An 18,450-nucleotide genomic window follows, 5' to 3' on the forward strand; every position below is an offset into this window, starting at 1 on the left:
CCAGAGATAATCTAAACATTTTTTCATGACTCATTAATTCTACAGGTCTCAGATCAGTATCTTACTGCCGAATTACTGATACTGAGTGAGAGAGATAGAGAGAGCAGGTAGAGTTAGGCGAGGAGTAAAGGAATGATGGAGGGATGCATGAAAAACAAATGAAAGGAAAATGAGTGAACAAATGACATCTATGCAGTGGCTCCATCTCTCATTCCAATGAAGAGAGAGAGAGGTGTGGAGAGGGGAGGGGTGAGAGGACTTGTGGTCGTGTCTGAAGTCTAAAAAGAGAGGGGTGTGAACCCACAAGCGTCTCCACTTTCCACACATTGCACCCCCATAACACATTCTCTGAGACGGGCAGGCTGGCTACAGAAACAGGGACGTTTTAGGGAGATGGCAGAAAGAGAGTGTGTGTGTGTGTGTGTGTGTGTGGGGGGGGGGGGGGTTGTGCACTGACATACACAAATATTACAACTCTATTTATGTTTTATGTATGAATAGAATAATTGATAAAAACAAGAAATGTATAGGAGAAAATGGACTAAAAAGAGAAAAAAGGGGTGTCTTAGCCAAATTGCAATAAAGTCTAAGAGTAATCTCAAAAGAGAAATACTGATATGGTAGACGGGAAAGCAATGCTTGAACACAATCTGAAGATGATTCAAGATTTCAGATAGTCTGAAACGTCGTAAGATCTGAATGGTGCTACTCACTGGTGCTGAAGATGCTCTCCACGCCCTCGCTGAGAGTGTTGCCCTGCTCTGAGTGCAGGCGCACCGTGTAGTCGGTGTCGGGCTTCAGGTTGGACAGCCGGTACTGGGTCACGTCGCTGGGGATGCGCTGCTGCTTGGGGCTGGAGCCCTCGATGGTCAGGAAGAGCCGATAGCCCGTGACGGTGGCACGTGGGGCGGACCAGATGAGCAGGGCACTCTTCTCGGTGATGTCGTCGAAGCGCAGGCTGGTGGGGGAATCAGGCTCTGGAGGGGCAGGCAGACAGTCAAGGGGCTTAGAGGAGGGCACTGAAGAGTATATAGTGCTATAATGTGTGTGTGTGTGTGTGTGTGTGTGTGTGTGTGTGTGACGCAAACGCAAATGCGACCAGACAGAACAGGCAGAACAGGCCGATTTCCTCTCATTCTCCTTCACTGAGCCAGTGAATTGGAGGAAATTGTGGTCTCGAAATCAAGTACAACAAACCTCACGGCTGCTGTGTACTCAGACTCAGCCTAGCCAAGAAATGCAGAAGAATAACAAGCAGCCTAGCCGCTAGAAAACACATATTTTAAGTCTGTGTGTGTGTGTGTGTGTGTGTGTGTGTGTGTGTGTGTGTGTGTGTGTTGACTGCTCACTTGTGGCTTGCTCTCCAACCAGTGGCTGGCTCTCCACTCCTCCATTGATGGTGTAGATGAAGAAGCGATAGATCGTGCCGGGCTGCAGGTGAGTGATCTCGGCATACGCATTGTGGGTAACGGGCAACTGCAGAGGCCTCTGGGTAGTGCCGTCAGGGCTAACAGGGGTAAAGGCCACGCGGTATCCGGACACCTCGGTCGGGGGACCCGTCCATGTGATGGAGATCTTCATGTCAGACACATCAAAAAACTGGAGGTCTGTGGGAGCCTGCACTTCCTCTGTAGACAGGAAGTAGTAATGAGTGATGAGAGAATAATGGGTGAAAGCAAATGTCTGTGTAGAACACCACAGAGCAGTTGTGAGGCTAACAGAAATAAGGGATAAGAAGAAAATACAAAATAAATGAAAAGGAAACAGCAAAGGAGAATATTGGTGATTGAGAGAAAAAAAGAAAGAAAGAAAGAAAGGAAGAAAGAAAGAGAATAAGGCAGAGTATAGACAGAAAATGAAAGAAAGAAAGAAAACATGTCAACATAGAGCAAAGAGGAAAAGTAATAGACAAATGGTGAGGAAGAATTAGAGAAAGAAAGAGGAAGTTCATATAAACATTGATACAGCAAGAAGAAGCCAGCTGGCAGGATTCAGTAGAAAGTAAGAGCTCAACTCTCCAACCTGTCCCTATAAGGATGTCCTGGCCCTGGACTCGCACTAAATCTCCCACTGCAAGCCGCACTTTCATAATGTCACAGAGCTCTTACATAAACCTTTCCAGAGCTGAGCTGCTACAGGGAGAAAGCTAGGCGCCTTCCATCCAAAAGGTTCCTCCAAGTAAAGTATTCAGAACTGGGCTTCATTCACTAATTTGTTACAATGTGTACACTTCAAGTGCAGCCCTAATCCCCAAGTACGGTGGCTCCTGAATGCAGTGATATTGCAGCGTTTCTGTATTTGCAGTGCGTTTGCATATTTGGTTGTGTTTAATGCATTCGCAGCATTTCCTAAAGTTGGAATTGACGTAGATGTTTTCATAATTTGTAAGTGTTTTTGCACTTTAGGGCCACCGTGCTGATGGCCTTTCCAGACCATTTCCAAAATAGAAGGTCAAAGTCTTTTAGTCACTGCTATAGCATCCGCAATGTGCCTCTAATAAGTAAAATGTTAAAGTAAATAAGTCTAATTCATTGAGTGTATAAGTTTGTATGGGTAGGTAAATAAGTAGGTAAATATGTGCATGTAATTCAGTAAGTAAGATAAACTACAAACCTCGCTCTCCATTGAATTGAATGAGTCATTGTTACAGAATATCTAGTTTGTAGCAGAAGTCTGTGAAAATGGTGGCTTACCAGAAGTGGGCTCTCCAGCAGTGGTCACCTGAACGAACACAGGCTCGCTCTCCATGTCGTCCTCGACAGCATAGATGCTGATGTTGTACAGCACACCGGGCAAAAGGTCACCCAGGGTCACTCTGGTAGCGTCGTCGGGAAGGGTGAGCTCAGTGGATGGTGTGAATCCCTCAATGGATGGTTTGTAGACCACACGGTAACCTTTAACACACACACACAAACAAAAACACAGAATAATTAATTATTTTCACACTTGCTTTGCATTCCCCTCATCCAAACATGTTTTCTAAGAGCCTTAATGTGAAAACAATAAAACTACTAGTTAAATTATTTTTCTCACTCATCAGTTTCATTAACAATTAGTGTCTAAGGTGCAAACAAAGAATACAAAGAGACGGTGTACAGCTGCACAGACTGAGACAACAAAGACCCTTTCTGTTTATCTAACTGCATCCGGCAAGGGCCGAAAGTTGTAGGCTACATACCAGTGATAGGAGCTTGGGGCTTGGTCCAGCTGATGACAATGGCCGTCTCTCCAACGTCATTGATAGAGTGCTCAGCTGGGGCATCAGGAGCTGTACAGGTGTGAGAGCCATCAGTCAGTAATGCAACCTCATAATCTGAGCAGTTCACTATGATCCAGCAGCTCTCCCCCCGAAGACATAGCCAGCACAAGCTCTCCAACAAATCTCTCGGATAATTCATCCTAGCTCAAAACACCGGTTTCTAGTAAGAGTTCTGCAACATGACTGGAACGATGTGTTTTGATGTTTGCCAGATGTCGACGTCATATGGCTGGGCGTGGACTCACCGGTGGTCTGGGTGGTGGTGAGGATGAGAGTGGGTTCACCCCCGGGCGAGATCTCATGCACACGCACGTTGTAACGGCGACCAGGCAGGAGGTCGTTGATGGTCACTGAGTTCTGTGTGTTGGGGAGGTCTACAGATGGAACGATATCAGTTATATCGTTATTAATGACTTTTTCACTCAGTGGCAATGCATCTCAGACTGTTCCTCACCATACACTTGCCTGTCTAACTTTAAGGTCACATGCAGTCCATGAGGCATACTATGAGGCAAGAGATTATATATATAATATATTGTATAAGAGATTGTCATACTGTATTCAACTTTAAGCTAACTAAATGTACGAGTTAACATTTACAAACAGACACAGCTGAGGTATATTGTTGTTGTTGTTTGTTGAAAACAACTTAGCATTAGGAAGCACCACCTACCGAGAGTCCTGGGTGTGGAGCCGTCCTCCGTGAGCTCATACTCCACCCTGAAGCCAGAGATGGTGTCGGAGGCAGAGACCCAGGAGATGACGAAGCTGTTGGAGGTGATCTCCGTCACGGACTCCGAGATGTCCACCACATCTGGAGAGGTTGGTTGTCTGGTCTCTCCCTCAGCCGTGTTCACTGGAGAAGGAGAGAGGAAGTGGTGAGGGGGGGAGGTGTAATGATGAAGAGACAAGACCCGACCACAGAAAAGGAAGGAAAGGATAGATAGGCAAGAAGAAGAGAGGAAAGAGAGGAGAGTGAGGAAAGAGAAGAAGTGAAAGATGAAATAAGAAGACAAGAACGGTGAAGACAGAAGAGGAGAGAAAAGGCTATGTTGAGAAGAGAGCAATGTTGAGAAGGACGAAGATGAGTGGGTTTAGTGTGAGGAGAGCCAACTGGAGCAGGACAACACCCATCATCAGTATAGAGGGGAGGAGAAGAGAGCTGTGGACAGGAGGGGGAGTGATGGACAGGAGTGAAATGGACTACTCACAGGTGCCGTAGGTGGTGGTGAAGTCGAAGCGGGTGACCTCGCGGCCTCCCTGCCGCAGGATGCTGAGGAGCTGACCCTCGTAGGTGAGGCCGGGCTTCAGGCCAGAGATGGTGTACGAGTTCAGGTGTCCGGGGATCTTAGCCTCCCTCCATGGCCTGTGGGTGTTTTTCTGTAGACAACAACATAGTGGTCCAGGTATCAACAACTCTAGAGAGCACACAGTGTAGGGGAGCAGAATCAGCGTTCCACACAACACAACTGGAGTGCCCACGAAGACCTATGGTCAGATCTGACCAGGACTCATGTGCCCCCTCCACATTCCCAATCTCTCTCCTACTCATTGCAAGTCTATTAGTCCCTGTCCTCTCAATAAAGGGCCAAATCATTACAAAAATATGTAATAGTATTATAAATCAAATGACTAATAAAACAGTCTGCTCTGTGCTATGGGCGAAATTGGCTGCCTTGACATACAATTACAGATGCTCATTGGTAAAACTGGTAAAGATGGTGAAACAACACACAACTTTATTATGTTTACATGCCAATGGGGTGAGGTCATACAAAATTATGCTTTTTTTGCAAGGAGAGCTTTAATGGTCCTCTTGGCATCGCAAAGGTGGAAACTTTCATGCTGGCATTCAAGAGGAGAAAAAAAACACACCTTTCATAACCATGGGGAGGAGGAAAAGAGAGAGAGAGTAAGAGTGGGAGACAGACTACAGCAGATGTTACAGAGTGAGAAAAGAGAGGATGAAAGAGTCAGACAGAAAAAACGAGTGCAGGAGACCTATGGCCATTCCCCTTGGACTATGCAAATAAACAAACAGAGCTGTTACTGAGGGAAAACCTGCCCGTGAAATCACACACCGACCACTTCAGAGTCTGTGTGCTTGAGCGCAATTACCCGAAGCATTTCCTACATTTTGACAACTTAAACAGCCCTTCAGAGAGAGAGAGCTCAAAGGGCCATTCACATCTTTACTGCACGATTTCCAATTTTAATGTGCAAACACGAAACATTCAATTAATACAGGAAAGTGTGTTGGAACTGTTGGGGACGGCTGACCTCAAATGGACACTCTGTCATGACCATAAAGCATGTTTACCGTGCATGCCACCCTCAAGTTCAAGGACTTCAGCCTGTTTGTGTGTGCTTGGCTGGAGCCAATTCTGTCCTGTTCCCTTGCCTTGCGCAAACTTTCTAGTTAATGTTTGGAGAGTCTCTATGTAAAAGATCATGTCTTTGCCTACTAAGTTTTTTAATTAACAGAAAGTGGCGTGTACACTGGAAATACAAACACACTGAAATGTGTAAAAGTTGTGAAACCCAACATTCTTTTTCCAAATATCAATCTTAGGGTTAGATAGATATATCTTATTATCTAGGCCTATAATGCAAATATCAAAAAATGAATCATTTGTGAACACACGTGACCAACAGTAGTGGAGGGAGAGGCACTCACCACTCTCCACTTGAGGATGTACTGGATGATGTGTGCGGAGGGGGGTGGGTTCCACTGGATGGGGTGGGAGTCGGGCTGCGTGCCAGCCTCTGTGATGATCACCCTCACTGGCCCCTGGCCACCTGATGGAACAGGAGATTAGCCTTGTAGTACACAGGAGGTTTGTTTACATTTCACACGTACGTACTACACTCTGCAGGATTTGGAAATGGAAGAGGCTTGTATACAGTGCTTGAGCTCCGATTTATATGAAGTGTCCTTAAACTAATAGCCTGCTGTAAAATTACACATGGCTGATCCTAATACTGAACCAACCTTAAGCACCAACTACTCTGGTAATCACATATGCCATATAAAAATTGTGTATATCATGTTAGTCATTTTCAAGTGTATTGTAGTTCAGGCCACTTGAAAGTATGAATGTGCAGAGCTCTAGTCTAAATGCTGGGATCATGGAATGTGCACTAGCACACTAAGGTGTGCAGGATAAAATTACCCTTCAAACGAAAAATAAATAAATAACAGGAGGGGGAAAAAATTCCAGTTGGAAGAACATCTTGACCCGGCAAGACGAGCCCAGGAAGGGAATGAGCTTGAGTCAGCGCCGCGGAGAAGCTTTTTTTGATTCGGCTCAATTCGCAACCCAGGAGAGGAGACCATCCCTGTCTGATCCCTGTGTTAAATCTCACACCAGGACTTCATGTTTTGCTGTCCTTAAATCTCCTTTTGTCCCAGACTGGCCCGGGGAGCAGCTGTTGGCAATTTGCTCAAGCCACAAGGCTTCTTTGACACAAGCCCCTGGTCTGAGAGATATCTCACACCTTCCACACTAGTGCTGGATGGGGGATTCATTACAATTATATTACAGAGACTTCCTGTTAGAGTTAGAGAGGATAGACCTTCTCTAAGGTATGGCCTAAATTAATCCTAAACCAGTAAAATTCCTCAAAAAGTGTCCAGGCCAGTCATATGAATTTTATTTTAGTTTATTTTTACTTTGCTAATATGCTTGCACTGGAGCTAGAGATGTGGGAGCTGCTATCGACGCACACCCAACTCCATCTGGTTAACATCAAAGTACGGCACCCTGACACACACACACACACACACACACACACACACACAGGGTTGATGGTAACCCCCATTTCAATTCAAAACACCCCTGAATAGCATGTAATGAAGGGGCTGGGGTTTAGCTAGTGTGAAAGGAGAACGTCCTGGAGAAAAATAAACATTGCATGACTCACAGAAAATCCTTTTTTTGCCTTCCATTACTGTCTCTCAGCCTAGCCACAACAAGCTTTGTCCCCCAGTCAGTAGCTTTCCAACATATTTGTATGTTTGCGCGGCTATCAGACAAGCAAATCCTGAAAAAGCGAAGCAATGTTCTCACCTGACTGAAGAGGTTCACAGGCGTGCTCTCCGAGGCCGTTGCCATGGCAGGAGCACCTGTAACGAGCTCCATGGATGACTTTGTCCCAGGAGTCTCCGATCTGGTAGTAGACTTTGGTCTCAGGCTCCTGACACTGGTCTGGGTTTGAAGAGAGAAATAGCCAAGTGAATAAGAATCTAGAACATTTTGTTCTAGATTTGGTTCTGGATGTAATTACAGAGGGTACAAGGTTATGTCATGGTATTATGACTTAATGTTTATATATGTGTTCCATAGCATCTTGGTGTTTGTTTGTGTGTGTGTGTGTGTGTGTGTTTATCTTTACGCTTTTGCATGTCTATGGGTGTGGCCAAGGGGATAAGGTGTTTTTCATTGGCTTGAGCCACCACATCCTTCCCCATTCCCCATGCCGTTTCCCAAATGCAAATGCGACCAGACAGAACAGGCAGAACAGGCCGATTTCCTCTCATTCTCCTTCACTGAGCCAGTGAATTGGAGGAAATTGTGGTCTCGAAATCAAGTACAACAAACCTCACGGCTGCTGTGTACTCAGACTCAGCCTAGCCAAGAAATGCAGAAGAATAACAAGCAGCCTAGCCGCTAGAAAATACATATTTTAAGTCTGTGTGTGTGTGTGTGTGTGTGTGTGTGTGTGTGTGTGTGTGTGTGTGTGTGTGTGTGTTAGGTGATCTACGTACCGATGGCATCGCACTTCCAACGGCCCCTCCCCTGGCCAAAGCAGGTGCAGTTCATCATGTAACCTTCATTGTGGCGCTTGCTGAACTGCTGGTTCACGTCATAAGTGTTGCTGTCAACAATGCACTGATCTGGATGGGAGACGATCAACAGAAAACAGCATTACTGGCCAGCTTACAGTAGAATTCTCAGTAATAGATTATATAAATGAGATGCATAGCATTCCACACTTCCAATCACAGAAGTTGAAAGGCAACAACTGAAGAGCGCAAGAACAATTACAATTAAATGAATAAGTCTGAATATTTCCCCATAGTAAGTGAACAAGTGCACAACAAGTCAACATACAGTTACTGTATAAGAAAGTATTGGTGCTATAAGTTAAACTTAGTTAGTTAGTGTGTGCTTGACCTCACTGTGTGCTCATTGTGTGCTTGACCTCACTCTGTGTTCGCTGTGTGCTCTGTGTGTTCACTAATTCACGGGTGAAAACTGCAGAGACCAAATTCCTTGTATACGTAAGTATACTTGGCCTATAAACCTGATTTTATTTTTACGTATACATAAATATAGGAGTCTGGGTGAACGTACCTCTGAGCTGAGAGTAGGCCGTGCAGCTCCATTCACCGCGGCCATTGCCCAGACACGTGCAGCGCATCATGTGACCCAGGACGTCGTGGCGCTTGTCCCACTCGTCGCCCATGCGGTACATGATACTATCGCTGGTGGTGCACACCTCCTCGTGGGCTGTGGAGCGACACCACTCAATTCAGCTTCAGAGTGTTCAACAATGTCAATAAGAAAGACATGCTGCACACAGTCTCCAATTTAGCCTTGATTAGAGGCCACATTAGATTTCAAAAGTGTGCGATAAAGTGTAAAAGGGTAAATGCATAAATTTAGCAAAAGATGGAATTCTTCATAAAAATGTGCAAGTTTGTGTCCTTGGTATGCTTGTTGCAGGCCATAAAACCATCCCACAAGTGGCAACATTTGAGAAGTTTGGACCAATAGGGGTAATACCAGTGAAATGACTGACAAGCTGTCAAAGGTTAAACTGGAACATACAAAAGTAGCTAGCTACCCTTCACATTAGATTAGATTAGATTCGGATTAGATTAGATTCAACTTTATTGTCATTGTGCAGAGTGCAAGTACAAAGACAACAAAATGCAGTTTGCATCTAACCAGAAGTGCAAAAATGTGAGGAGAAATCAATGTCTGAGTTCATGTGCTAAACTTTGTTGCTAGTCACATTAAGCTGTAATAATGTGCAAAGGCTCTGATATTCTGAGTATGTATGTCCACTGAGCCAATGTCAAAGTTAAATATAGTTATTAAATACATGATGATTTGGTTGTATGCATTTGCATGACATTGACATTGTGAAAGTGTGAGTGTCAAACTACCGTATTACCAATGTTACTCCTGTGTATATAACATGTGAACTAGGAGCTTTGTCTATCTGGAACAGAGCCAGAGGTATTTCCAAGTGTGTGTGTGTGTGTGTGTGTGTGTCTGTGTGTGTGCGTGCGTGTGTGTGTGTGTGTCTGCGTGTGTGTGTGTGTGTGTGTGTGTGTGTGTGTGCAGCGTCCTAAAGAGTTGGCATCCCTCAGGACTCCTGTGTCCAGCGCTACCACAAATCAAACGCTCGTTATGGTGAATCATTACAGGCTCTTAAACAGGCCCACTGGCTTTAATGGCTGCATGGGCCTGAGCTCATATCCCTGGCCGTGACACTCAGCTGCCTTTATGGTCAGGGCCGCCCTGTCACTTAAAAGCCAATTAAAAAGCACGCAAACCGCGCAGACCGGCCATCCACTGCACTGGTAGGCTCTACTGCACAGCCTTTAAGCATTCATCAGAGCTACAGAACTGTAAACAGCAATACAAATACAACAGCAATTGGTTTGTGAATTGCTTTTGGATACGTCTTTCAATGAGACTTGACTCACCAACCATTTTTATGCACTGGCTGCTTAGTGACTTGAAATGAATGAATAGCACCATTTTAAAAATGGCAAATGGCATCATTTAACGAGTCCTGAGGTTATTCTTAAAGGAAATTCCTGTCCAATCCATAATTATCATTTTAGCTACAAAAACATACCTTTTGGCAGTTCACTTCATAGGAACTCAACCAACTAGTTCTTAGCATTTAGGCTACTGGCATCACCTCTAAACCACACAGCAGAAAGGTCACAGTCACTCATACTCAGCCACAGATGGAAGGCATGACTCACCAGCCATGGGACAGAACCCAAACTTCTGCTCGCCGTCGTAATTGGTGGTGGTGCCGCACCACTTCATGCCGTCGCGGCGGCCGTCGGCAGTGCAGTCGGTGTAGTTTCGGCCGTTGTAGATGAAGGGGAACTGGCAGAGAGCACCGTTGGAGTTACCCCCGCGGGTGGCCACCACAGCTGGAAGACAAGATGGCAACATACAAGCTCATCAGCATAACAAACCTTTCTATCCGTGCTCAATACAGCAGGTGAACTGATCATGTCTGATCACGACGGTGTAAGACAAAGAATCCATTTCTGTGTTATTGAATTGAAGAACAGTGCCATAGAAGTGAAGTTAGAAACTGATAACATGTCATGAGATCATTCTTTATTTTTATATTCGTTGCTTGAAGTCAACACCATTACTGTACGAAGGCAGTCTGGTTTCTGTAGGTCATTCAGTACAGGTCCTCACCTGTCTTCTCAGTGCAGAAGGAGTACTGGGCATCGGTGTCATAGTCGGAGGAGGTGCTGCACCACAGCTGACCGTCAGAGCGGCCCTCGGAGGTGCACGAGTAGTAGGTCCTTCCATTGAACACGAAGGGGAAGGCGCAGGGCTTACCGTCCGAGTTCCCGCCGTACACTTGAGACTGGCCCTCTGTGAAATAACAAGGCACACAAGAGGGAGACACTTTCAAAATGGCGTCCTAGAAAAGAAACTCACCGCTTCTTGTCTCCCTTGGTGAAAATCTTCACTTCAGACACCAAAAGTGATATGTATATCATGTTACTATACTAAATTACTATACTACTTAACTATATTACTTTATGAGGAAGAATCCTCTTTGACTACAACACACTTATGTTTCCCATATTTTCCCTAAACTGCCAAGGACATTTTGACTGCTTCATACTACATTTCCCAGGCTTCCTTGTCTCTCTCCTATGCAGCACCTACCCCACTCCTCACAGCTGACTCCGTTGCCCAGGCACGTGCACAGCATCTGCTTGCTGCCCTGGGTCCTGATCCAGCGCATGCCCACGGAGTAGGTGACCCCCGACTGGGATGTGCATGTGCCCTCGGTGGGAGCTTCGGGCAGGGCGTTGGGCTGGTACACGACTGGGCCGACTCGGGTCACCGTACCAGCTGAGCCAGATGAGCGACAGACGAGAGGAGGAGCATTATCAGTTAGAGTAAGTAAGGTCAGTAAGCTAAGTAAGGTTACAGTTAGCATAACAGTATACAGTGTCAGAAACCACACTGTTAGAAACCTAGGATAACGGACCCGACTAAACAGCTCTGACAGTTATTGTGGAGGGTTTGTCTGATTAGATTGCGTTCCCAAAGTGTCTGGAACTCACCGGTAGCTTGACCAGTGGTGTGCCTCTCACACTTCCACTCGCCGCGGCCATTTCCAGTGCACAGACACTGCAGGGTGTGTCCACGGGCATCTGTCTTGGTCCAGGTGTCTCCGATTCGGTAGGAGGTTTTCGTGTCCTGGTCATTGCAACGGTCTGAGGAAACAGAGAGGACGTTGCCAATCTTAATCAGGACACAACACAAATAATTGCATCACGGTTACATTTCATGATGTCAAGAAGACGAAATGTCTCTAGAATTTCCAAAATGTGATGAGATGTTGAAGCTGTAGTTACAGCAAATACAAATGTATTATTAAAATTACAAAATTATTTCAAATAAACATATTTTCACTCATTTTAACTCATGTTCAAGGCCCCATTGAAAGCCTTTTTCCATTTTCTTTTCTGCCTCCAGTCTTTCCAGATTGAACTATCAGAACATGACGTTTACAGCTGCAAACAGGAACGGTTTTAGGAAGCTTGCCATGCACTTAATGGCGTCTCCCCTCCCTCCCCTCTCCCCCGATAATGATAATCTTTCAGCGTCCATGCTGTCATTTTCCACTTCACGCTCCAGCCTCATACAGCTGTGCTGATGATGTCACAAGGGCGTAACGCCTGCATGCTTGCAGGATAATGCAAGGGACCTGGCTATAGTATTGTGTCAACACAATGCATTTGATTGCTGTTCTCGTCAAGAATTTGACCCATTTAACTTCAACTAACAACCACTGTTTTTCGAACGCTTCTGAAACAGAGGCTTAGAAGGCACACCACTATCTATACTCTATAAATAGACTGACTGACTATTATACTATTTTATGTCTATGTATTGTCAAGCCAAGGAGACAGACTCCAGGCCTTAAAAGGCCATTCTGACCCAGTGGTTTTGCTCTATGAAAGGGGGTCTGTTCCCCCAGCCCAGGTGGAGGGCTGCATTTGCCCACTGGGGTTAGGCTGTAATAGCATATAACAACTTGATGAGAAACAGGATCGCCCTGCTGCTTGAGCACAGCACAGCACCACCTCACATTTAAGAGCCTGTGGTTTTGGGGAGAGAGTGGGGGGAGACCTGACCTCATTCGTATTTTCTCTCTGACTGCTCTGAGATCAGATGTCACTGGACTGGAATTGAAAATTCTACATGCAAAAATGATGGCAGCTGTGGATCAACCAATCAGATGGAAAATCACTGGATCTGAGTCTTACTTCTGGAAGTGCAGGTGATGCGGCCGTTGCCCTCTCCGAGGCAAGTGCAGTCCACTACCATCCAGCCCTGGTAAGGTTTCTCCCAAGTCTCACCAACCACATAGGAGGATCCCGCAGCATTGTCATAGCAACGTTCCGCTGTAGAACAACCAGAGGTTTAGAATTCCAGTAACCAACTCACACTGAAAACGGTCCCAGAACAGGATGACCAAATATTGAAAATCTGTTAGCATTTCAATTTATCACTTGTGGGCTACAGGTTTGTTGACACAGGGGTAGTGTCACATACTGTACATTACCGGTACTGCATTCAATTCAATGTTCAACCAGAGACTAAAAAGACAACTGGACAAACACATTTGTTTGACAACTTGAACTTGGTTTGCTGTGAATCACTGTCCTGTAGCCTAATATTTGTTCGGCAATGGCGAATTGCTTAACCTCGGAGAAAAACCTAGTGAACTTTGGTCCTTCTGTTGAGTTTGCTTCACAATTTGGGCGCAGTTATTCACTCAAAGCAGAAGTGTTTGAAAGTATGACTCACCCACTGGTTTGCAGGTCCATTCTCCCTTTCCATTGCCGAGGCAAACGCACTCCAGCATGTAGTTTCCAGTGTCGTGTGGCCTTCTCCAAGTGTCACCAATCTTATACGAGTTCCCTCCTTCATGGCAACGGTCTGAGAAGCGTCAATACTCGTTAATAGCATATCCTTAAACCCTACTGTATGCAACAAGTAACCAAAATGGTTGTAGAACTCACTGGCTATTGTGCAGCTGATTTTGCCCCTTCCGGAACCGATACATGTGCAGTCCCAGATCATGCCATCCTTGGGACGCTCGTAAGTCTCTCCGACTTGGTAAGTCCGCGTGTTAATTTTGTCATAACAAGTCTCTTCAGCTGCGGGGGGCATAGGAAGATAGATCAGACGGCATACTCACATTTAACGTACGTTACGTACGTATATTACGTACGGATCCCATACGGAATTGTAGCGCGCACCCACCGCAGTGGAGCGCACAAATACACTCATTCCCCCAATTAGTCCATGCTCCAGTGTGAAGACCTCTAAATTAATATCCATGACTGAAATGAGAAATTAGCCCCCAAATCATGTTACACCACGGTAAAGTAAGTCATTTCATCAATGTATGTAGTGAGTTAGAAGGCGAGACGATGACCACAAATAATTAGCGGAGGTGAGATGAACACGGACGGGCTACAGCAGGACATACAGGTTGCCTCACCTGCGGGCTTGGATACGCATTTAATTCCTGCAGCACCCTCACAAGTGCAGAGCAGTGTGCTGCCCAGATATGTCCGCTCCCATTGGTCGTTTAATCTATAAACACGACCGCTATCCGTGCATTGGGCTATAGGGAAAAGGTGAATGCACACAATAAACTTCTTCACCGTTTATTCGGACGAGCTTGAATAGTACAGCGATTAGCTTTATAACCAATTCTCATTTGGATGGCCTACGTACGACACAAAAAGGCTAATTAAATTCGAATGACTATAGACAATTGTGTTACATTAAGATCTACAACTGCATAATATACAACAATCTACATTAAATGTAGGCTATGCTGAATCCTGAATCTGTCTAAATTACACTCGGATGCCAATGGTTATGTCTTTCACGGATTCTCACATAACACAGGCGAACTTACATGAGGAGTAGGGAACGGTCGACGGGTCATCCATCTCGGGGATAACTTGTTGCTGGGTCGTTCTTTTTGCTCGTTCCGAAGTCTTGGGCAGACAATGGACCGCTGTGCCTATGCACAGCGCCACCAATAGTCCTGTCACAGGACCCCTCGTCATTTTCTTCAATTTATAAGTGACTTCGTTTACTTGAATTTACTCTCCACTATTTCTGTTCAAATGTGCTGGACCGGAGGAAAGAATGTAGTGGAGGCTTTGTCAAATGGTGGCCCCGGTTTATCCCCCTGCTGCCTTCTCTTGGCTCCTCAACCTCCACCAGACTGCAGCCGTATTAGGTCGAGTGAATAGCTGGAAGGCGCTTTTATTTGGCTCTCTGGACGCGCGGATGGAGATGGGCCGTCCCACAACCCACGCTTTGGTGTGCGTCAGTCTCACTAACCTGACTCTTCCTCGCAGGGGTCGAGGAACACCTCTTACTGGATGTGCATAGGATACTGATCATTACTGTAAGTGAATTGGAAGCAGCGATACTTTTAACAGTTTAACAGTTGTAATGAAGAAATTACATTTGTGTTTATGAATCATGTAAGACATCAGTAGAAGTATTATTGACCAACACTAATAACAGATGTTATAAATATTGCACTTTAAATGGTATCCAGTACAATTGTCTTGTGGCAGACAATCTTCCTCTTATGATAAAAAAATTAAGAATGAAGTAAAATGTACAATTAGGTGTTTCAAGGTAGAGACGTGAATGTAGATTTAGGGCACGCATAACATTTTAAAACTAGAACTAAAAACGATTTTTCCTGTCTGATACATAAATCTGAGAGCTAATTGTGCATTATCTCCATTTCCATTTGAGTGAATATCTTTGGATGACATATGAGTTTCCTTTCTGCTAGTTGTGCAACTTTCCATTCTTATTTTAGATGACATCTGCACATCAATACTCATTACAGTGGGCTTTTAAGCATCTGCAAATGTGCTTTGGGCATGTGCATTTACAAGGATGTTACCATGGAGGCAACCATGTCTATACCATGGGCAGACAGTGACTTGCTGTCTGGAGAAGGTTGCAAAACTTTTTCCAGTCAGAAACAGAAGAGGCATTCCTGACCAAAGGCTCAAATCCAACAACGTATGTTATCTCATTTCTGGAGGCTAATTTTTACATAGGATGTCAAATATCTTAAAATGCAGAGTTTTCAAACGTATCCAAACAAATGAAACACACAAGGTCATGGTTAGTCATCCAAATGAGAGTGTTTATAACAGGAGGGGGAAATTTCTAGTCTGGCTATCACCAGACCAAGCTCAATCTTTTATGAAATCGCCGGCAGATCAGGCTGGGTTTACCCAGGAATTACTTAAAAGAAAAAAACATCTGACTTTTAAAACGTCCAATTTTCATGTCTTTCAATTACATACTATCCAGCTATCACAACTGTGTTATATTTTTCATTCGTAACTATTTTCAGTGTAATGTTTTTTTTTGTGGGTTTCTGAATCCCTGAATCTTTATTACAGTGTACTTAACTATCATATAATATGTCCTTCTTGTATAATCAACTATTATTGCATATTATTAACACCAAATCCAGACGTAACTCCAAGTAATAACATAAACTGACACAATAAGTACGCTTCATTCGTAAATCAAATAAGTACCACACATGGCCTGTATTGACAGTATACAGTAATAATACATGGGTAATAACAGCACTTAGTGTATGATGCATGCTGAATTGTGATCCTCTTGAAGACATTTGCCAAAACAACATTGTAAACAGTAGTGTTGTTTTTTTCCCAACAGAGTCGTCCACCACCGGCCCTGTCATGTCAGGGGGCATCTGTGTTCTATCATACGCCAAGGGGAAAAGTTCACTCCCCAGGCTTTCAGGGACGGGCTCAAGGGAGTAGCTCTCCACTTAATCATATTTAATTTATATGTCTACCAGCCGCCATGTCATGAAGGAGCATATTTATATTGTTACATAAGCTCTGGCCAGCAGAGAGATCCTCTGGGAGGCTTGCAGGGGTGATGGCTGCTGGACTGACCGTTTATTCTGCACATGCATACATCTGGGATGTTATGAAAGCTGCATCAGTGGAAAGAGAGTGGGGGAGAAAACTACCACCAGGGAGTCTTTAGTGTCACTCCTCTGCCCACTGGTCTTCCTCCTCCACATCCTCTTCCTCCTCCTCCTCCTCCTCTGTCGTCCGGACAGGAGTCTGTGCCCAGTGTGGTGACCTCACTGGCTTACTGTCGCTCTGAGTCAGGATCAGTCGTGTGTACGCACATTTTTTTTTTTTTTTTGCAGCTGACTCATGGAGGACTTTGTCTCTCAGACAACAACAACACACACACACCACCACCACTCACCTGAGTAAGTAAGCGAGTGAGGGATTTTGTGAATGAGTGGGTACGTTTTTAGTGTGGGTGTGAAAAGGGGGGGCAATGCACAGAGAGAGGAGGTGGAGAGAGCTTGGGGAGACAGAGAGAGAGAGAGGGAGAGAGAGAGACAGAGAGAGAAAGAGAGAGAGAGAGAGAGCAATGTGAGGGGAAGAGTAGATTTCAATGGAAAAGACAGACGTAGGAGCATTGAAGTGATGGGGCGACTGAGAGTGTTTGTGTGCGGCAGGATGGCCTGGTCTGAAGAGATAGGCCTGTTTCTAAGCCAGTGAGAGAGGGAGAGAGTTTGTTTGTATGTGAAGGTGTGTGTGTTTTTGTTTGTGTGTGTTTATGTCTGTGTGTGTGCATGCAGACTCTATATAGTCCCCGCATTTTGTTTATGTCTGACAAGTACAAGGCTCTGCAAACTAAAACACTTTACAAGCTTTCCACTCTCTAGCATAACACCCGGCCAGACAATTAAATTAGTGTAAGTCATAGAGACAAAAAAACATGGGTCTTTCATGACTCATATTTGTCCATGGAGGCTCCGGTTGTACCGATATTTTCTTTCCAAATATTCCAGGCCACTGATGAATTTCACAGCTGTGCGGAGGCCACGCACATATGACAGCTTGAGACGTAATTGTGGTGGCCAGGCGCTTTACTGAAAGAGATTACATAAAAAAGATAAAACCCCAAGCCTCATGTCAGACCAGAACCCCATTGACTCACGGGTCTTTAGAGGGGCACGGTGGTTGGCACTTAGTGGGCACGAGGCAGCGCTGGTACTGGGCCAATAACCGATTCTGGAGGGTGAGGAATCACTTCCTTAAGCTTGATAGATGAGAGATGAATCAAAGTATATATGGCTTTCTCCAGGAGCAGCTTCCCGTCAACAATATAAAAATTTCCACTAGCCAAAAAATTATCCAGATGTGGAAACAGACATTCAGATGTCTGCTGGGATTGGGCTGGATCTTACCACGCTGTCATTACACTACTTCTTAACATTAAATGGAACATGCAGTGCCTTATCTAAATCATGTTTCATCGATGTTAGCATGTTGACAGATATGTGCATTAAAGAGGCCACACATACAGTATGATGAAAATAGTACAACAATCGTCCTAGAACCATGTGCGCTTCTATGTAGATATAGATGTAGACACTCATGTCTTTAGAGGGCCACGGTGTTTGGCACTTAGTGGGCACAATACGGTTCCTGTAACTCAGCCTAGTGCTGAAAAAGAAGGGGAAAGACATAAGCATGTACTCTCCTGGACTAACTTTCCCACAGAAAAAATGTGCAGATTGTTGCTGTCACTAAGATTACTCCTTAATGTTAAACTAACCATACTCTTGCAGGCCCATATCTAAGTCATGTTTCATGTCTGCCAACATGTCGACTTGCAGTATGTTTTATTTCAGGAGGCAGCTTCTATGTGGAGGCTAACGGTGACTCAGCTCGAAATTTAAACAAAGTCACTGAAAACGATCTAGGTCTGTGACCCAAGTTCAACTGGCTGATAAGACCTTGGTTAATCTGTATTTGTAGCACATGT

The 18,450-nt window shown here is 44.8% G+C and overlaps 1 protein-coding gene across 7 annotated transcripts in view; it reads right to left on the bottom strand.

Moving 5' to 3' along the window:
• Window positions 1-14,825, bottom strand: part of fn1b (fibronectin 1b) — a 33,098-nt gene extending 18,273 nt beyond the window's left edge. For 5 of the 7 annotated variants that reach the window (XM_076303614.1, XM_076303611.1, XM_076303609.1 and 2 more), the window contains exons 1-20: window positions 14,492-14,825; window positions 14,066-14,191; window positions 13,581-13,718; window positions 13,366-13,497; window positions 12,822-12,959; window positions 11,613-11,765; window positions 11,209-11,397; window positions 10,726-10,908; window positions 10,269-10,445; window positions 8,617-8,772; window positions 8,028-8,156; window positions 7,330-7,467; window positions 5,937-6,058; window positions 4,471-4,639; window positions 3,933-4,115; window positions 3,505-3,633; window positions 3,179-3,268; window positions 2,694-2,894; window positions 1,350-1,628; window positions 714-977 (exon numbers count right to left, since the gene is read on the bottom strand). In XM_076303614.1, coding sequence (XP_076159729.1) covers window positions 714-977; window positions 1,350-1,628; window positions 2,694-2,894; window positions 3,179-3,268; window positions 3,505-3,633; window positions 3,933-4,115; window positions 4,471-4,639; window positions 5,937-6,058; window positions 7,330-7,467; window positions 8,028-8,156; window positions 8,617-8,772; window positions 10,269-10,445; window positions 10,726-10,908; window positions 11,209-11,397; window positions 11,613-11,765; window positions 12,822-12,959; window positions 13,366-13,497; window positions 13,581-13,718; window positions 14,066-14,191; window positions 14,492-14,645 — 3,250 coding nt within the window. In that variant the 5' untranslated portion in view covers window positions 14,646-14,825. The remainder of the gene's footprint in view (window positions 1-713; window positions 978-1,349; window positions 1,629-2,693; window positions 2,895-3,178; window positions 3,269-3,504; window positions 3,634-3,932; window positions 4,116-4,470; window positions 4,640-5,936; window positions 6,059-7,329; window positions 7,468-8,027; window positions 8,157-8,616; window positions 8,773-10,268; window positions 10,446-10,725; window positions 10,909-11,208; window positions 11,398-11,612; window positions 11,766-12,821; window positions 12,960-13,365; window positions 13,498-13,580; window positions 13,719-14,065; window positions 14,192-14,491) is intronic. The other 2 variants (XM_076303613.1, XM_076303610.1) reach the window with 1 other exon arrangement.
• Window positions 14,826-18,450: the final 3,625 nt, after the last annotated feature.

Source organism: Alosa pseudoharengus, unplaced genomic scaffold (genome assembly GCF_046254945.1).
Source record: "Alosa pseudoharengus isolate Yale_2024_CS ecotype anadromous, Long Island Sound unplaced genomic scaffold, YU_APseudo_1.1 YU_APseudo_1.1_scf_24, whole genome shotgun sequence".
NCBI classification, from domain to species: Eukaryota; Metazoa; Chordata; class Actinopteri; order Clupeiformes; family Clupeidae; genus Alosa; species Alosa pseudoharengus.